Source organism: Cicer arietinum, chromosome 4, assembly GCF_000331145.2.
Source record: "Cicer arietinum cultivar CDC Frontier isolate Library 1 chromosome 4, Cicar.CDCFrontier_v2.0, whole genome shotgun sequence".
Lineage (NCBI taxonomy): Eukaryota > Viridiplantae > Streptophyta > Magnoliopsida > Fabales > Fabaceae > Cicer > Cicer arietinum.
In genome coordinates, this window is record NC_021163.2 from 11,238,023 (window position 1) to 11,256,349 (window position 18,327).

General features: G+C 28.9%; 2 protein-coding genes across 5 annotated transcripts; both read right to left on the reverse strand.

Moving 5' to 3' along the window:
- Positions 1-7,118: 7,118 nt before the first annotated feature.
- Positions 7,119-9,329, reverse strand: LOC101490484 (uncharacterized). The gene is made up of 4 exons (XM_004496399.3): positions 9,039-9,329; positions 8,805-8,920; positions 8,282-8,677; positions 7,119-7,382 (listed from the first exon to the last, which is right to left on the reverse strand). Exons 1-4 carry the CDS (start codon positions 9,163-9,165, stop codon positions 7,320-7,322), a joined length of 702 nt encoding a protein of 233 aa, XP_004496456.1. The 5' UTR covers positions 9,166-9,329; the 3' UTR covers positions 7,119-7,319.
- Positions 9,330-11,271: 1,942 nt separating this feature from the next.
- On the reverse strand, positions 11,272-15,601 carry LOC101490808 (G-box-binding factor 4-like). 4 transcript variants are annotated; one of them, XR_012162782.1, is made up of 6 exons: positions 15,382-15,601; positions 14,562-15,275; positions 14,399-14,470; positions 13,405-13,434; positions 12,135-12,226; positions 11,272-11,960 (listed from the first exon to the last, which is right to left on the reverse strand). XR_012162782.1 is itself a non-coding variant. In XM_073367874.1 (5 exons), the coding sequence occupies exons 1-5, from the start codon at positions 15,442-15,444 to the stop codon at positions 11,880-11,882; spliced, it is 960 nt and encodes a 319-aa protein (XP_073223975.1). In that variant the 5' UTR covers positions 15,445-15,596; the 3' UTR covers positions 11,272-11,879. The 4 variants fall into 4 exon arrangements, 2 of the variants coding, with proteins under 2 accessions (XP_073223975.1, XP_004496458.1); XR_012162781.1 differs by having other exon boundaries at positions 12,131-12,226; XM_073367874.1 differs by lacking the exon at positions 12,135-12,226 and having other exon boundaries at positions 15,382-15,596.
- Positions 15,602-18,327: the final 2,726 nt, after the last annotated feature.

Below are 18,327 nucleotides of genomic sequence, written 5' to 3' on the forward strand. Positions count from 1 at the left end.
TATGATGGGCCTTTTAATCTAAGTTTCGGCTGTAACCCATATAAGCCCACTTCATTTGTATTTTTTTCCTACCCTCAAAATATTTTCTTTCACACTAATGTCTTTGTTTTTTTTTAATTATATTTTATTATGTTTTTGTGAATTTTTAATTATGAATTATTATTTGTTTATTTATATTTTTTGAAAAATTATTTTTAGTATTTGATTTCAAAAAAAAAAAGTTAGTGTAGATGGGTTTATATTTTTTTTTATATTGACAATAGCTAAAGAGATGGAAAAAAAAAAGTACTACTATGTGAAAATAATTGTTTTTTGATATATTGGTCAATGAATTTTGAAGTCGGAGATAATTAGTATTTGGCTTTTAAATAATTAAATTGATGTTAAAAGGGTAAAATTAGAAGGTGAAAAAGTCAAACCAAGAAATTTTATTGTATTTATCTATTGTTGTAGATATCTATTTTTGTGTGTGTTATCTACATTATGTTTTAAGCTTTCAATAAGTCCAACTAATCATATGTATAGCTTTAGAAGTAAATGTCATTTATAATAAAAAATTGAAGCGGTTGCATTCGAACATTTTTTACAATATCACGTTTTTTTATTTATTAAATGACTATATGGTTAACTAATTGGAATTGAAATATGCTTTTACTTTTGTTATTTGATGTTCTCTTATTGAATTATATAAATGAAACTCCTTTAGCATCTAATCAATAGGGAGAAGACAATTTCATTGCCTTTCCTTTTTCAAGGAATAACTACAATCACTAAAGAATATTTACATTTACAGTGTGTATAAGTTTATATTACTTGTTTGATAACTATTACATAATCAACTTTCATCAGAAGAGAATGTTGGTAGGTGTGTGATTTTTAGAGGAGAGTCCCAACCATGTATTGAAGGTGTGGACACATTGAAGCGATGAATTATTTATTCTTTGAATATCCTATATTTTTCAAAAGTTTGATTTAATTCAACAAGTAGTTGGGATTGCATGTGGTGTTTCAAAACAATAGAAGAAGTCATAGGGGAAGTATTGGAAAAAAGTACAAACACATTGATTTGCTAGTGTTTGTTCTATTTGAGACCATTGTTTAACGTACAAAGATGTTAAGTTGAAATTGGTTACGTGTAAAAATTAACGGTTAATAACTCACTCGCTAGCCTATGTGTCTCTATATAACCCGACGTTGAATGGTGCAATATAAAAGTCCAAATTATGCATGTTTAGAGATATACAAGGCCAATAAATCAAGGGAAATTGCAAAGTTTTGTTTTGTAAAGAGACGCTCCTTGTATATGGACGACTGCAATAGTTTTTGATAGGAAGGATGATTGAGTTATTCATAAAGGGGTGGGACAAAATATATAATTGACTTAAGTATGGTTGTTGTGTGTGTATTTTGCATAAATAGGAATATATATAGTGAGCTCAATAAGTGATATATATGCTCTCATAATGAAGAAACACAATGCAAGTGTTGATTTATAAGCTGTGAAATTGCCAAATCCACAAACAATTAAGAAATCGAACGTGAAACATGAATGTGTACCACTCCAAAGGGTGGATCCATACATTTTTATTGGTGGGATCAACATTATATACTATAATTGGGAAATGCTAACTGAAGATATAATTTTTTATATTAAAAGTGCATTAGAAGTTATGTTTTCAAAGGTTTTTTTTCAAGATAAAATTACGACATTATTAGTATGATCCTAAATATTTTTTTAAAAAATATACCAATGCAAAAGGAATAAAATTACGATATTGTTATCATTTATAAACAACAAATTTAAAATTATAAAAATATCATTGTATATCTAAAAATTTGAAGACACGTCAACATTTACAAGAATAATAATTACTTTATCACACAGTTGCACTTATAGTTTTCACAAATAAGAAGTATTCAATTACTTTTTGTGGATATAATTATTCAATGTGTTAGAACAAAATAAATAATTTAGTGACGGCAACTACCCTAAACAGTTATAAATTGGATTCATCACAAATGTTTAAAGATAATTTGTAATTTACCTTTAAAAGAATAAAAGAAATATACTATATGTATAAAACTGTTTTATACTGACGGAGTCAACAACAACTTACCACAACAACAACCGATAAATAATTTTTAAATTACACAAATATGATGTAACAAATTAAATGATTAAAATATAATTATAATGTAAAATTAACTTACACTATACTATCGTCAAACTCTTAAAATGACAAGATTGAAAGACAACTCACAATTATAAAAATTAAATTAAATATGTTAGTAATAACCAATATGGTTTATGTTAAAATGAGCAATAATAATTTATTATAGTGTTATATTTATCACATATGTGCCTCAAAAAACACATTATCACATGACTCAACCTTCTTCTAAAACAACAAAATAATTTGGGTTAGTGGATTCACTCAAAGCCCGCATCAGGTCGTTTTTTTTTTACTTAACTTGAGTTGAGCCCGAGAGTATACAAAAAAAAAAAGGAGTTGAGCCGAAATAAGATTGAGTTCAAAATTTTGCAATTCAACATATTGGACTGAGGATTGATTATACTATGAATTATGGGGTTATATTACCGGCGGCCGGTCCATTTGGACAATATTTTGAAGGTAGTTCATTTTCTCAACTACAACGTGGTCAAAAATTCTGAAAATATATATTTAGATTGATCAAATTAAATATATTTTTTGGTCAAAATACACACTCAGATCGATCAGTTTAGAGAACATTAAACGTGAAAGAAAAAATTATCTATTATGAAATTCGATCTTAAATGTTGTTTTTCTTCGGCCTTGCTTCTAAAAATTTATAATGGACATTTGAAACGTAGCAATGGTTCATAAATATGCACCCGCATAACAAATTTTGACGATGTTTTAGATGAATACGTTCAAACCGACGTTGAGTGTGGTAAAATTAATGGATGACTAATTAAGCCAAACTAATCAATTTACTTGAGTAGACTTCCAAATATAATTTCGATTTTTAGAAATGTTAGGTGAGGGGGGAAGAAATTCTCTAATAATATACAATCATTAAATTTTTATCATATAATTTATAAATTTTAGTAATAACTATGCATAATATACTACATTATACTCATAATAAAAGTGTAAACATTTAAGGCTGCCCCTGAATTTGTTAAAGAAACATATAGTGCCGACCCTAAATTTGTTATAGAAAGAGGCTTTACCTTCTCTCTAACCTTTTCTCTTTGTCAACCATGTTTTGTCCCTCTAGATCTATAGAGTTTCACTCTCTCTTTCATGGAGGTTAGCTTCTCCAACGTGGAGGCTTTTCTCTATTATATGAAGGCTTATTTTATCTCTCTAGAGGCCACATCGTTCGACCACAAACGCAATGAACCTACCTCCTCCTCCACCTACACAACCACCATGTTTGTTGGAGCCGTAACGCTTGATTTTTAACATGAATAAAACAAAAATGTACACAATGCAGATGAAATTGAAATTTTTAATTTATAAATATCTAAATACTTGCAAACTTTAAAACAACTTTTAAGTGATACTTAATTAAACTATGACTCTAATCTAGACTCAAGACGTGATTCGACTCCGACTCTTGACATTAAAGGACTAGTGAACAAATTCGGATACCCCTTAAACTTCAACGTTTACCTGTTACCTGAAAAATATCACCCTCAACACAATGAGCATAAAACTCAGTAATATAGATTTAATAAAAACAATTATTGATCTTTCTCAGTCATGTCGGTGTGCTAAGTATGAAAAATCATCTCGGCAAACTATACTTCAATTTAATATAATATTATTTCTTCGTAAGCTATATTCAAACAAATACCTCTTTTATCTCTCACCTAAAATATTTCAAACACTTTAAGCCACTAAACATAAGTAATCTGGTAACTTAAACTCAACATAACAAGTAAGTCATAAAGACTATATTGATTTCACCCAATATTCTCTACTTGAATAACATCTTTTGATAAAATTTGACATAATTAAGTCAGTAAGTGGTGTCTCACTTACCCTCGTTTACTCTTTGCTCTCGTCGAATATAGACGGAGAGTTCGTTTAGCTATAATGAATCATATATATATATATATATATATTAAAAATAAATAATACTAATAATAATAATAATAATAATAATAATAATAATAATAATCTAGTTATTATCTAATCATAACATAAGAGTAATCTTCATTCACACTACGGAACATGCGCTTAACATACAAACTTACAGAAAAGAGTGTTATATTTAAGCTTTCAAATGCAATTGGTTTCGCTCAAAAAACGAGTTTCCTAGCTTAAGATCTATAAATTTCAAGATGACTAATGCAAAGAAACTCATAATATAGAACTATCTACTTCATAAAATCACGAAAATTTGTAAATTTAATATAAACTTATAAAAAAAATTACAATAACAACGTAATAGGAATAAGCTTTCCAATCCAATTGATTTCACCCAAAACCGATTCATATTGCTTATGTTATGATCATCTTGACTTAGTTACGTCATAATCTTTTTATGCAGAAATACTATAACTTTGATAATTTAATTAAAATATCAAACGATGTTCGATTTGAATAAATGATAACATTTTGGAAAGCTTAAAATGTCTAGTTTATAAATATAATTTTTATTTTGCTTAATATATATTCAATTAGTACAGTTTAATAAAATAAGGTATACATATACAAAAACAGAACAACAAATTATTTTTCAACTTGTAACTCATTTTTCTCTATCAATTCTCAATGAAAATTTGTGAAATTAGTGCCTATTTAAAATATAATTAAGTATAGTTTCTAATGGGACATAAACAAGTTCAAAACACTATATATGGATAAAGTTATGAATAAAACATTGAAGGTATACCTATACGGGTTCCGATACAATATTATATTATTTTCATTTCAAATTTTATATTATCAAGTTCATATGTCCAACTAAGTAAAGTACATTCAAAATTAAGCATAAATCAATTAATTACCAATACTAAATAATTATCATCTCATCATCAACTCAACCACAACAATCATAATAAAACAACAACTCTTCATAGTAATTAATAATAACACCTAACATGCATTATTAATAATCAATGTTACTAAATCAAATAGGATTATCTCAATATCCAAACATGTAAATCATGATCTCTAAGCATATCTAAGAGATGTTTTAAGAGGATTTTCTATGTTACCTTAACTTATGGATGTGGGAGAGTTGTGTCTTTGTCTAAGGTTGAGTTTTAATTCCCTTCATTGATAATAATCTTCACTTAACTTCCATCTTCAATCTTCTTTTTGTTTCTTCAAGAGTGAAACCTAATACTCTTTCTTTCTATCTTCCTCTCCTCATTTGTATTCAATATTGTTGAAAGAATAATATATTGTAAAGGAAGGATGTGGGTAAGCTTGGAGGTAGAACATGCAATGGAGAATGGTGATGTTTTCTCTCTTATTTTTTCTTCATTTTCCTTATTCTTTTAGATTATGTCCTCCCTTCCTCTTTTATTTCTTTCATTCATATTTTTTCTCTGTCTAACAATTGAGTTTTTAGTAAAGGGGAGTGTGATGAGAATTATCAATCACGCCCCTCAAAAATTCTTACTAATGACAAGTTTTGTTTGACTACGAAATGAGTTACTAGAAGTTGAACTTGAGATTTCTATTGAGTTTATTTCTAATTTATTCCCTGATTATAACAAACACATTAGCATGAACTTTTTAAACTAAACTTCACTTGAATAACTAACAATCACTTATGATTAAATAAGATCTAATGGATTAGTATAAATATATGAATTACGACAATAAAAATATAAATAATAGAATTAATAGTAAAAATAAGAATAAATGGAATATATAATTTTTGGGATGTTACAAGAGCGACCACCACATGAACCATCACTATTGTCTCCCACTATAATGAAAGTTTTGCAAAAGTTGTGTCTCCAACCACCAAAATCATCGGACACGTTTCGCAGTTTGACCTCGTATGTGTTATTTGATTTATGTCTTATAGTTTGTGTGTTTTTGGTGCTTCTGTGTTTTTTGATATGTGTTTAAGTTTAGTTTGGATTAAGTTTGTTCCTATGGGTTTGGTCGGAAAACATCAACAATGCTGGACCTTTTTTAAATAATTTGTTATTTGTGAATCTTATTGGGATAGTCACATATTTTAGTTTCTATCACCCTTCAAATAACTTTTCAACATGTGAAGAAATTGTCTAAAACTAAGACTATTTTATAATCGATAAGTGCTTGTAGAAGTCAAAAAAATAATCAGTAATTGGATATAACTAAAGATTGTGAGTTGTCTTATCTCCCAAGTCAAGATCCGTGTTTAGAAGACTTTAGTTTGATTATTAAGATTCAAATATGGGTTTGATAACTTTGTTTGCTAGTAGTTATGTATGGAAAATGTCCATCACAAACATTTCAATTATCCATGAATAATATTTTCCCATAAAAAATTGTAAACCTTTAATTTATTGTGGAAGATGACTTCTCTATTAAAAGTTTAATCATCAAATGTATATGTAAATACAATTTTTGGTTATAAAAACAAATAAAAAATTAAAACTTTATCAAGTTTAATTTTTTATATATACTATATAAACATCCATTATTTTTTTTAAAAAAAATTAGTAATATAGTTAATGTGTTTATTTTATGTATTAATATATTTAAAATATTTTTTTTTTTGAATTTGTTGAACTTGATTTTTCGTATTTTAAAATAAATCAATAGTATTAATAAATACACCTAATAAATTAAAAGAATATTTATATTTAGTGATAATTTTTGTTTCAAAAAAGGTACAGACACCATATATATTACCCAAAAACAATTCAATAGAAGGGCTTTCACCAAGTTCTTCTGTTGTTTTACTTTCACTTTGCCTTTTACTACTTAGTACATGCACAAAAGGACCATACAAGATGCATGTCTTCAAAAAAATAAAAAGTGACTATGTTTCAGACTCCCACACCCATGTGGCTATGTTGTATTGTATATGGTCATTTTAATTCTTATAATGGGACCCCATAATTATCAATAAAGCAAAAAGGGGATATAATTAGAGGGATAAAAAAAAAAGAATAAAAAGCAAAAGCAGCAATCAATATTACTCCTAACATTGCAATTTGCAAATCCAAAGAACAAAAAGTGGTAAAAACTCTAAAGTAGAATGCAAGAGCATCTTAATACATGGTATAATCATCACTCTTAAAGCTACTTTAGATACATTTCACCAAAGTTCATGGTGTGTGTCGGACACCATTGCCCTACAACTCTTTCTTCTTACAGCAGCAGTAAAGCCATAATGTGCACACCAATATGAAATCCAAATGATCCAATCATCACCTGCAATCAACCACATTACAAATCAACTCCCAATCACTAATTCATCAATCTCACTACTCATCAATGTCTTGCATCAAATACATTGTTGTCCATTGCAAATCAAATTTGTTCTAAATTATGCTACTTTATAGTGCTATAACATTGTTATATATATATATATATATATATATATAACATTTTTATATATATATATATATATATATATATATATATATATATATATATATATATATATATATTATTTCACACTACTTTATATTAAATAGTATATCGTAGAACGATATAAATTTTTAGATTCTACTACACTATAGCCGTTAATTCACACTACTAAACACATTTATGATTCATATTCTTGTTTGTTTGCAAATCAATCACATCAAGGTGCTTAGCACAGAACACACATTTTAGTACTACCTTGCTAGCTATAATATAAACCACATAAGGTGCTTAGCTTGCCATACCACAAAACAAACACATTTTATGTGTTTGCTTGCTACCTAATACATCACATTAAGGTCCTTAGCACGAAAAATACATTTAGGTGCACCCATCAATTGAAACTTTTATTACAAAAGATCTATTAAGGTCTATAATCAATGTAATTATAGTTTTCTACATATCATCGAGACTTCAAATAGAAAGTGTGTCTATATCAGTATTTCATAATTAAATTATGTAATTTCATAAAAGTGCACATAATCAATCTTTAAAACATCAACACTTTTAATTGAAGACATGATGTCCGACACACTCGATGTGTGACATCCACACCATATTGACACGTTAAAATAAATTTAATAATTAAATAATTATTTTAAATAACTTAATAAATAAAGAAATGCTACACATTAATGAGTGCATAGTTTAAAAAAGAAAGAGTGAGAGAAGGGTATGGGAACCTGTCCTCGATTGGCAGACCCAGAAGTGGGAATGGGTCGTATGGTAGCAGAATCAACTTCACCAGTAGGCAGAGGAACTGCAGGGTTACTGTTAATAAACGGCATGCCACCATTACCACCACCACCACCTTTAAATGGTACCAATGGAACTGTTATAGGTGAACTTGCTTCTGGTGTTGGTGCTGGACCTGGTGAAACAACTTGGTGAGGACGAAAAGGCCATGGAAATGAAGGTGAATATGGTACATCTCCACCAGAAGAAGGAGCTGGTGCTGCTGCTGCACCTTTTGTTCTTGAACTAATAACCTTTATGGCTAGTTTTTGAGAATCTTGGCAAGATTTGAGTGAGTCGTTGTAGAAGGTGAAGTAGAAGACACCAACACGAGAAGGGTGCCACTGAAAATTGAAACAGAAAATAAAAAATGTAATTTTTTTCACTTGGTTATGCAGAACACAGAAAATAAAAAAGAATGAATTTTTATGGTGTTTTTGAAGAACCCAGATGAAATTTGAAGAGTGTTACCGTGTAGGAGGTATTGTTTGGATCTGTGAGAAGATTGGCTTCAATGAAATTGCAGAGATTGAAGGCTTTCTGGTTTTTGAAAATGCAGAGGTTGTAGTGTTGTTTGGGTTTGAAAACTGAAACAGAAACACAAACAGAGTAATGTTAGTAACTAGCTGAAATTGTTGAGCATTTTTGTTGTTGTGAAGATTCAAGTTTGTTTTTTTGTTTTTGTTTAATTGTGTTTATACTTACTGATTGAATCACCAATGTGAACAGTGGGGTTGTTCCACTTTGAAGATCCATCTACTAGAATTGTGGTGGAATGTGAAAGTTTAAACAGTGAAGTTATAACAAATAAAAAGAAAATTGGAAGAGACATTGTGAGTTTGTGATGAATGTGCTTTGTGTGTGTGTGTTTTTTTCAAGGAAAATTGTAGAGAGAGGCAAAATCATAAGAGGTTTTGTGGCTTTTGTGATATATATTTATCATCACTGGCCCATCTCTTTGAGTAATAATGAAATGGAAAAAAAAATTAAAAAATTAAAAAGGAAAAGAATTTTGAAAACTGTGTGTTTTTGTGTGGGGAAAAGAGAGAGAGAGAAAGTGGGGAAAGAGACTGTTAAAGTGTCAGGGGTGTTTGGCTTTTGATAAGGAAGAGTTTGAATGGATGCCAGACATGGCTGTTGGGGATGGTGTGAACATAATACTCTTATGGCATATAATTGAATTAAAATTTGTTTAAAAAAAATTGATATATTTAATTTACATGAATTGAATAAATAAAGTTGATATATCTAATTTATATAAATTAAATATATCAACTTTTGTTAATTAGATTTAAATTCATCAAAAGTTTGCATGATTTTGTTTCTTGAAAACTTACATTAAAAATTATAAGGTAACAAAAAATGCCAAGGAAACACAATCACAAGAATTTTTTTGGTTATCTCAATTATGATGATGGGGATTACTATTATTCTAAAATGATTAGTCCATTGATTATCGTCTGGAGTGAGTGAGTCAATACATTACTTTCATTTTTCAATTCAAAACCCTTTCTTTTTTTTCTTGGTTTGGGAGAAATAAAAAATGCCTTTCTTCTGTACCCCACTTATTAAAAAAAAGTTTTCTTGGTCCTTACTTTGTACAATGCAATGTTGCTCATATTTTGATGCAGAAGGGAATGAATTTTTCAAGGTATCATTTTTTCTACTTGTAATGTAATTATTCAATGTGACTCTACTGAAAAGAGGGAATTCAATTACCTAGCCCCATTTTTTTTTATACACAAGTATTCCTATGACCAATTGCAAAGACTATTTTATCAAAATAATTAAGATCAATTTCAAGAGTTCATATCTCTCGACATATTTTCTATTTTCATACTTCTTGAGTAAGGACCAAACTCTAAATCAAATGGTTAAAAAATTCGATCATCTATCACTTGTGTGACATTATATTGATTCTACAGAGATATTTTAATTTTATATAATTCAGATCCTATTTTATTGATATAAATTAGTTAATTGATAATGCACTGCAATTTATGTTTTGTTTTCAAGTTTGAATTGTCAGCTCCAATTTTTGTGTACATAACGAACTTTCCATAAAGCTTCCAACTACAGATATGAAGTTATGATATCCGTAGTAATTGTTGTCCATACGTGGTGGGATAACAGTACAATGAAATAACTAATAGCCAAAGGAAAACCCACACACGACAATTACTTGGAAAATAAAATGGCAATTACAATAAATACAAAGAATATTAAAATTAAGATCCAGTCAAAGTATAATATGCTTAATTCTCACTTTAAACACTTAATCGACTTTATTTTCTTCCCCTTTTGGGGATTAGAAGACTTAATATATGGCCTTATTATTTATCTATGACATTTATAAGATTATATTAAGATTTTTAAGTATTTGATAGTTGGTGACGAGTGTTATTTGCAGCAGAAATGGTTATTAGGTTCCATGCAAGGAGAGACAATTAGACATGGAGCTCGATGACTTTCCTAAACTCAATAAGTGGTCCCACTTAATTACAGATAAGAAACAACAAGGAACAAAACGACGAGGAAGAATCCTATGTCTAGTGAATCTTCTCTCTTCTCCCTCCCTCGCAAGCTATCTATGTATAATTTATAATAAGCTTTTTATGATTTACGTTAGTGTAATAACAATCACAGACATTTTTTTTGACAGCAATAACAATCACAGACATTTTTTTTGACAGCAATAACAATCATAAACATGGCAACCAAAATATTAAAAAAACCACCCACGCTCACAAAATACATAAGGTAAAAAAAAATTAAATTCTATTTGAAAGTAAAAAGTTTGAATTTTTACTATTTTATCATATTGGCCTTGAATGCAGAAGTTCAACAGCTTAACTGTGTTAGCCTAAGATACCAAAACCAGGTAATGATCTGTTAAAATTTTGTTCTAAGGCAGCATAGATACTGCACAATTTGAAGCTTTCTCTCTTAACACCTTTTCTATATTCCTTGCAAACTATTTTCACAACCTTTATATCCGCAACAAGAGCAGCACTAGTTTTGAGATCTTAAAAATCGAGGACTATTAAGTAATACTGAATTACTAATGGTTCTCCACATATCAGTGATCATTATCTTTCACACGCACAGAAGTTTCAAGAATGAATGGCACCGACAGATCACATAAACAATTGCTATTATACTTTTTTTTCTAAATAATCTCTCTAAGCCGTGACTACATTATATACTCGTCCACAAATCCCCTTTGCTCTGTTCTATAGCTACCTTTGCATTCTGCACAGGGGTGAGACCAGGACGACTACTTTGTAATCTAAACTACATGGTCCAACTCCATACTTCTGCTTTTCTCCTTATAATTAGCAAAAGCTGTTCCTTATGCAATAGCTATTTCCCATCACCATTCAGATTCTATTTCCTTCTATCTCTTCTTATCATTAACTGCAGTTACCCTTGAGACTAACCATTTTGTTTGAAAAGATAATGATTAATTTGCCTATTTTTTATTATTTCCAACACCTCATCAATGGTGGATCTTCAGTTCTCAACTGCATTACTAGCAAATATGATCTACCACTGCCAGGAGCGAATCCTACGGAGTAACCGTGGCGGCTTTCGCTGCTCCACGACAGGAATCACTTTTTCCATAAGCTGCACACAAATAAACCAGGTCAGTTGTCATCCAATTACTATCTAAAGCTAGCACCTATTCTACATTGACAACACTGTTACAGAGATGATAGGCTGGTAGCTAGAAATACAATACTAACAACTAACAAGCTTCATGAAATGATGAAACAAAATGCAGTTGAAAATCGTACTTGCCAAACTAATTCTTTTGCATCTCTTAAATCTTTCAGCATATGAGAATCGAGTTGACTTCCTATTCTTGATTTTCCATATCATATACAAGCAACCTTCAAGAATCAATAAAACATGTGCATTCATGATTAACTACATAGTTTATAGTTTATATAGTACACTGTACTGTATTTTTTTCAATTTAAAATAATATTAAAAGATAAAATATTTAAGGGATAGAATATTCAGTTACAAAGATAATATGTGTATGTATAAATAAATGACAGACAAATTATTTTGTTTTTGCAAACACCCAAAAAAGTAACAGACAAGACTTTTCAAATCATAAAGAAAATTATGAATATATATATATATATTAAGTGAGTTAGAATGCACCATATTATCTAGTGTGTCAAAAATTAAATGTGAGAATTCTAAATTTTTAGTTATGCATTTGGACATGGATGATTCAAAATTAACACAACCACACCAAAATCTTTTCCTACTATGTAATATTGGTTACATTACATGGATAAAAAAATGACATAAACCATACTAAAAAAAGTTGTAAATCATCAAGTTCTACGATGTGATGCAGTCCGCAATTTAACACCCTAATCAGTGCACGTAATTGACAGTTTTTTGTTGGACGAAATCATTAAAGATCTCTATGAGTTTACATCTTGGAATATGATTACGCCTCTACACATTTTTTGCTGTTTGTTAGAATTTTTAGTACCCTGTTTGATGCCTCCACGTCAAATAGTGATTCAAAATTTATGCTTTACTGATAAGTAAGCAATACTACCTGCATTTTTGTAAGTGCTGGTTTAAAGTTTTCGCGCATACTAAGCAATACTACCTGATAAAATTATTTGCCTATTTCATGTGATACCGTTGACTATTTATTATCTCATTCTACATATTTTTTCACGCATTTTATTGACAAACAATTAGATTAGGTCACTTTGAAATTTAAAGCTAAATAGTAACAAAAAATTCTAAAAAAACAACACTTAAAAAATGAATGGATGGATTAGTATTTAAGAAATGTAAAAATAATAATATAGAGAGTCACAAGATTCTTGATGTAGAAGAAACCAATGTCATATTGAAAATTATTGTAGAAGTTGATTTTCAGATATCAGCCAAGACAACATATTCATCAGTAACAAACAACATTCGGCTATGGTATCAAATGGGAAAGAATTTCTTTGAAGAATAGGTGAATTATCAGTTATATTATTTTCCAAAAGGTCCAATAACACAAACCAACAATAGAGCTAATCAGTACCTGCTTGAACCTCTCCTTCGTCCTCTCAGCCTGCAAAAGAATATTTTCTGTTAGATATCAGGGGTAAAATCATAATAGTTAATAAACTCCAAAACTGAAAATGCAGAAGGGCTATAGCCCACAGAAGGTCCACATAGATTTAGTTATTCTTTTCTTTTGTCTTTTTTTTCTTATGTGATTTCGTTGTTGTCTTAGTGTAGCGGTTTTTGATGTTCTTGTCTTGGTGCGGAGCTTTTTGGTGTTCTTGTTTGTCTTGGTGCGTTGTCTGTTTGGTTTAGATCAGCAAAGTAACATTGATCCATTATAGATTTCTCAATGACTTTGACGTAATCAACGTTACATATCCAAAGGCATAGATATTCCGAACACTCAAATTTTGTCGTTTTATGCTATTAACCCGGATGTTTTGAGTTTGTTCACAAATTCATCCTTTTTGGTTTTATTGATTTTGAATTTATATTGTATCGATATATTTTATCGATTGGAATGAATGAATATCATCCTTTTTTTAATTAAAAAAAAAAATCTTAATTCTTGTTTGCACCCTAACCCTACTCATAATCCTACCAACAAAGTTTCACAATCAGTGTCAATTGAGGAAAAAAAATTAATTCAAGATAAATATTATTTTTTATTTTCGATGTAACTTCAATTATTTTCTCCATTTGTACCTTTCAATTAATACTAATACTATGTATATTAATTCCAAAGCATTAATTTCACTTTATATTTAAGACAAGGGAAAACACCAACAAGTTGATAAAGATAATTTGATAAAATAATTATTCTCTTTCAATTAATTATTGCATTTCAAAATATACATAGTAAAAATCCTAGATGACTTTCATTTTGAAAGTAAATGACGATTTTCAGATTAAAGGATGAAAAAATTGTCGGGACTAAATTGCCTGATTTTTCCAATTTTGAGGATCAACATGATCATTCAATGATTGTGAATTTGAAAAATATGGTGGGAAGAACAAAGATAAATGACCTTTTCCTTCAACAACTTGTCATTTTCCTCCTCTAGTTTCACCGCCAAGGACTCCAATTCCACTTGGTAAGCCTAAAATTCCACAAAACAGAACAAAAGTCAAAAACCCACATCACAAAAAAAAAAATACATATCACATACACAAACAAAAACAAATTTATACCTGTTTGCGTTCCCTAGACCTAGCAGCAGATTCTCTGTTTTTGATCATTCTCCTCTGTCTCTGTTGAGCAGCCTTATCCAACTGCTCTAAAACGGGTCTTCCTCTCTTACCCCTCGCTCCTTCAACTACCTCCACTCCATTCCCAAACCCTATCACCGAACCTTCAACACTCTCAATTCCCTGAAACGTAGGATCAACCGCAAACATACCGCTTCCGCTTAGCGTCTCCGTGAGCGGTATCGTCATCTTGACATCATCACCGTCGTCTTCATCATCGACGGCGCCGGCTTTAACGAGGAAATCCTCGAGTGTCATCATCTCGTCGGGGATCTCCTCTTTGCAGTCTCTGCGATCGCCGGCGACGATCTCTCGCCAGACATCGTCCACGGTTCTGGGAGTGGAGACGGCGTCGGCGAGGGAGATTTGAGAGTCGAGGAGGGTGGAATTGTCGAGGAAATTGGTGGTGGTGAATTGGGATTTGGAAGAAGGAGAAGAAGGTGGATCAGAATTTATTGAATTGGAAGAAGCCATCAATTTTGAAGAAGCCATAGATAGAAAGTGAATTGTGAAGTAATTAGGGTTTTTGAAATTGGGAATGTTGGATTGTGTGGATTTGTGTGAAATTGGCTTCTTGTGTCTCAGAGAGTAGAAGCTGCAGACTGAAAATCCCAATGTCCTCTCGCCACCTGTACCAATTGGAAACCGATTCTCTAACTTTACCCCTCAAATGTTATTTTACCGTCAGATAAATCAAGACATGGAAATTATGCCACGTGGCAATCTTTCACATTTTTTAAAAACAAACTAAAGCAAAACTCACAAATGTTTCATCTTTCCTTTGTTGCTGACACTCCATCTTTGCCATGCCGCCGGCAGCCTTCATCTCCACTCTACGGCCTTTGTCACCGCCACACCGTCGGCCGTCGTCAACCAGAATTCATCCTCACTTTGTCGTAGCTGCAGAACTTGAGACTTGATATGGAGTTGTGTGTGTCAAGTTTCTTTTGTTTTTATTTTTTCAATTGTTAACGGAACACGTGGCACATTGTCACTATAATTATTGCTTTATTGAGAGAAGGTGTCATATCCTACTTCATTCTATTTCTAACAGTAGCATGTTTATTGCAAAATAAATAACTTTTGTTATATATAATTGTAAAATTATTTATATACTAAAAATTTATATTTATTAAAAAATATTTATGATTTTATCACAAAATAATCATTTTATAAAATGAGTGATTAAACTATCTTTTAAATATAAAATTGCATAATTATATATTTTTACTTAATATTTAAATTTTTTTAATTAAAATAACAAGAATAAAAACAAGAACAAATATTAAACATTTATGAATTCAAACATTACATAGCTTTTCAAAAAACACTATAAACTCATAAGTAATATCCACGGCAATTGATTTGAAAAAAAAAAACGAATTGCGAAGTTGCACACTTAAATCTATAATTTATCCGCTACAAAAGTAACAATTTAGGCTTATTAAAGCCACCCTAAACTCAATTGTAAAACATAGCTTATGGTTTAAGATGGAACATGAGATGTTCGGAGGTCGTTGTTAATGATATTCGTAGTAGCATGATGATTCACTATTTGACAAGCTTAAGACATTAATGGACGTCGCAATTTCAGCCAACAAAACTGTCTCTGTCCAATAGTTGACACATGCCATCCCTGCAATTGTTCTAAGATTTATTATAGTTTTGTACCACTAAATAAAATTTAATGTGGAAAAGGTTTAATTTTTAAAAAAATTAATCTCATTTTAAAATGATTTTATTTGTATTATTAAATTAAATTTATTATTAATTATGGTAGAAATTTGGTAAAAATAATTCAAATGTATACACCTTAATTTTATTTTTAGTCAAAATAAATTATAACAAATAGAATTATAATTTATTTTTAGTCAAAATAAATTATAACAAAAAGAATTATAATTTATTTTTAGTCAAAATAAATTATAACAAATAGAATTATAATTTATTTTTAATTAAAATAAATTATAGTTCAAATGTATCACTTTCACTTTAATTATTTTTTATTATATAATCGTTCTATTGACCTCTCATCAATTTAAAATTGTCACCAAATTAATGTTTTTATATTACTATTTTATTCTGTAGTTTGTAAAAAATGTATTTAAAAAAAATATAATTTAGTGTCAATAAATAAAATAAGTAATATATTTATTAAAAATATATTTTAAAGATTTAATTATTTTTTTATACGTGTTAAATGTTCAATTATTATGTACATTCTCCAACTATTTAGATATTTTTAATAGAAACACAAACTAAAGTTTAATTAGATATCTAAATCAACCCATGTTTTTGCATTTTTTTAAGAGGCTAAAAAAATAAAATAAAACAAAAAATTATATTATTCAAAATATAAGATGTGTCCGGAATAACGAAAAAAATAGTTTACATATATAGCAGTACAAGATAATCGTTCAACGAATAAACGATACAATAAAATTACCTAACTCATAGTTGACACCTAAAATAGTAAATCAACAAAAATGAAAGCAAATATTTGGATTGTTTCTTAAATGACTAACTTTTGCGGATAAGACTTTTTGTTACACTTAAACTAACGATGGACTAACAATAACATAAAAATCCAAATATAAACATATATATTAGCTTAAATACTTGATTATAAAAAAACAATAGTTCATAAACTCATTTAAAAATAGTCAAATAATTTAAGGACAAAAAAAGCATTGCAGCTTTTATATACCTGTGAAACTGTTATTAATATGAATTTTGATCCTCTCAATTTTATGTTATTTTTCTTTTAATTTTTTTAATTTGAATTTAAAGTATATTTCAAATGTGTAAAATTTTATATAAATATAAAAATATTTGATATATTATCAAGAAATATCAAAATTAATATTTTATGTACTTTTATTAACTACCATCCTCATGAGTTTTAATAACATAAAAAATAATTGTATATGTGTGTAAAAAGTTTGTGTATAATTTTTATGATATCAAATTTTCATAAAACAGATTACTTTTATAAAAAAATTAAAAGAAAAAATTGTCAAAGATTAAGAAAAATTTATACATAGAAAAATCCAAACCACCGTTAACAATGGCTACCATCTTTTTGTTCATCACATGCATTGGCCTCACGTGCTTGGTCGTGAGATGGGGATGCTCACAAGTGTAGATAATTTGTAGTCCACTATAAATTATTTATGGTTACGGTTTTGTTTTTTATTTTATTTTAGAAGATAAAAATTGAATTTCCGAATTTGAATTTAAGACAAAAAGTATTTAATAATATTGCTATTTATTAGTTGAGTTACAAAAAAATACACTTTATATTGAAATACTTTAAAGTATATATTTTTTTTTTAATTTTGTTCTTCTAAAATCAACAAATAACTCTAGAGAGTAATAAACTGAACGATATCAACATTAATGATCAATTAATAATTGATATTATATACACATATATAATTAATTACGAGTAATTATTAATTTAATAATTATTATTAATATTTTGAAAGATACACGCTATCATTATTATTTATTAATGTACAAAAGTTTTAATATAAATTTGCAAATAAAAATAAGAGCCAATTTATTTTTTATTGATGAAATAACAATTTAAATTAAAAGAAACACACATTTTTATACTATTTCAAATATAGCTATTAGAGCTAATTTAATATCAAAACTAGTAAAACAAGGGCTTCGTGGATCTGAAAATAATTTTGTGTGTGTGAAT

Bases quoted from the DNA above. Each gene is read 5' to 3' on its own strand.
- LOC101490484 (XM_004496399.3), bottom strand. From the start codon at position 9,165: ATGTCTCTTCCAATTTTCTTTTTATTTGTTATAACTTCACTGTTTAAA. The intron at 8,921-9,038 runs GTAAGTATAAAC...TTTCTGTTTCAG, and splicing joins TCACATTGGTGATTCAATCA to TTTTCAAACCCAAACAACAC. The intron at 7,383-8,281 runs GTTCCCATACCC...GGTTGATTGCAG, and splicing joins GGTCTGCCAATCGAGGACAG to GTGATGATTGGATCATTTGG.
- LOC101490808 (XM_073367874.1), bottom strand. From the start codon at position 15,444: ATGAAGGCTGCCGGCGGCATGGCAAAGATGGAGTGTCAGCAACAAAGG. The intron at 14,471-14,561 runs GTATAAATTTGT...GTGGAATTTTAG, and splicing joins GGTCTAGGGAACGCAAACAG to GCTTACCAAGTGGAATTGGA. The intron at 13,435-14,398 runs GTCATTTATCTT...ATTCTTTTGCAG, and splicing joins ACAAGTTGTTGAAGGAAAAG to GCTGAGAGGACGAAGGAGAG.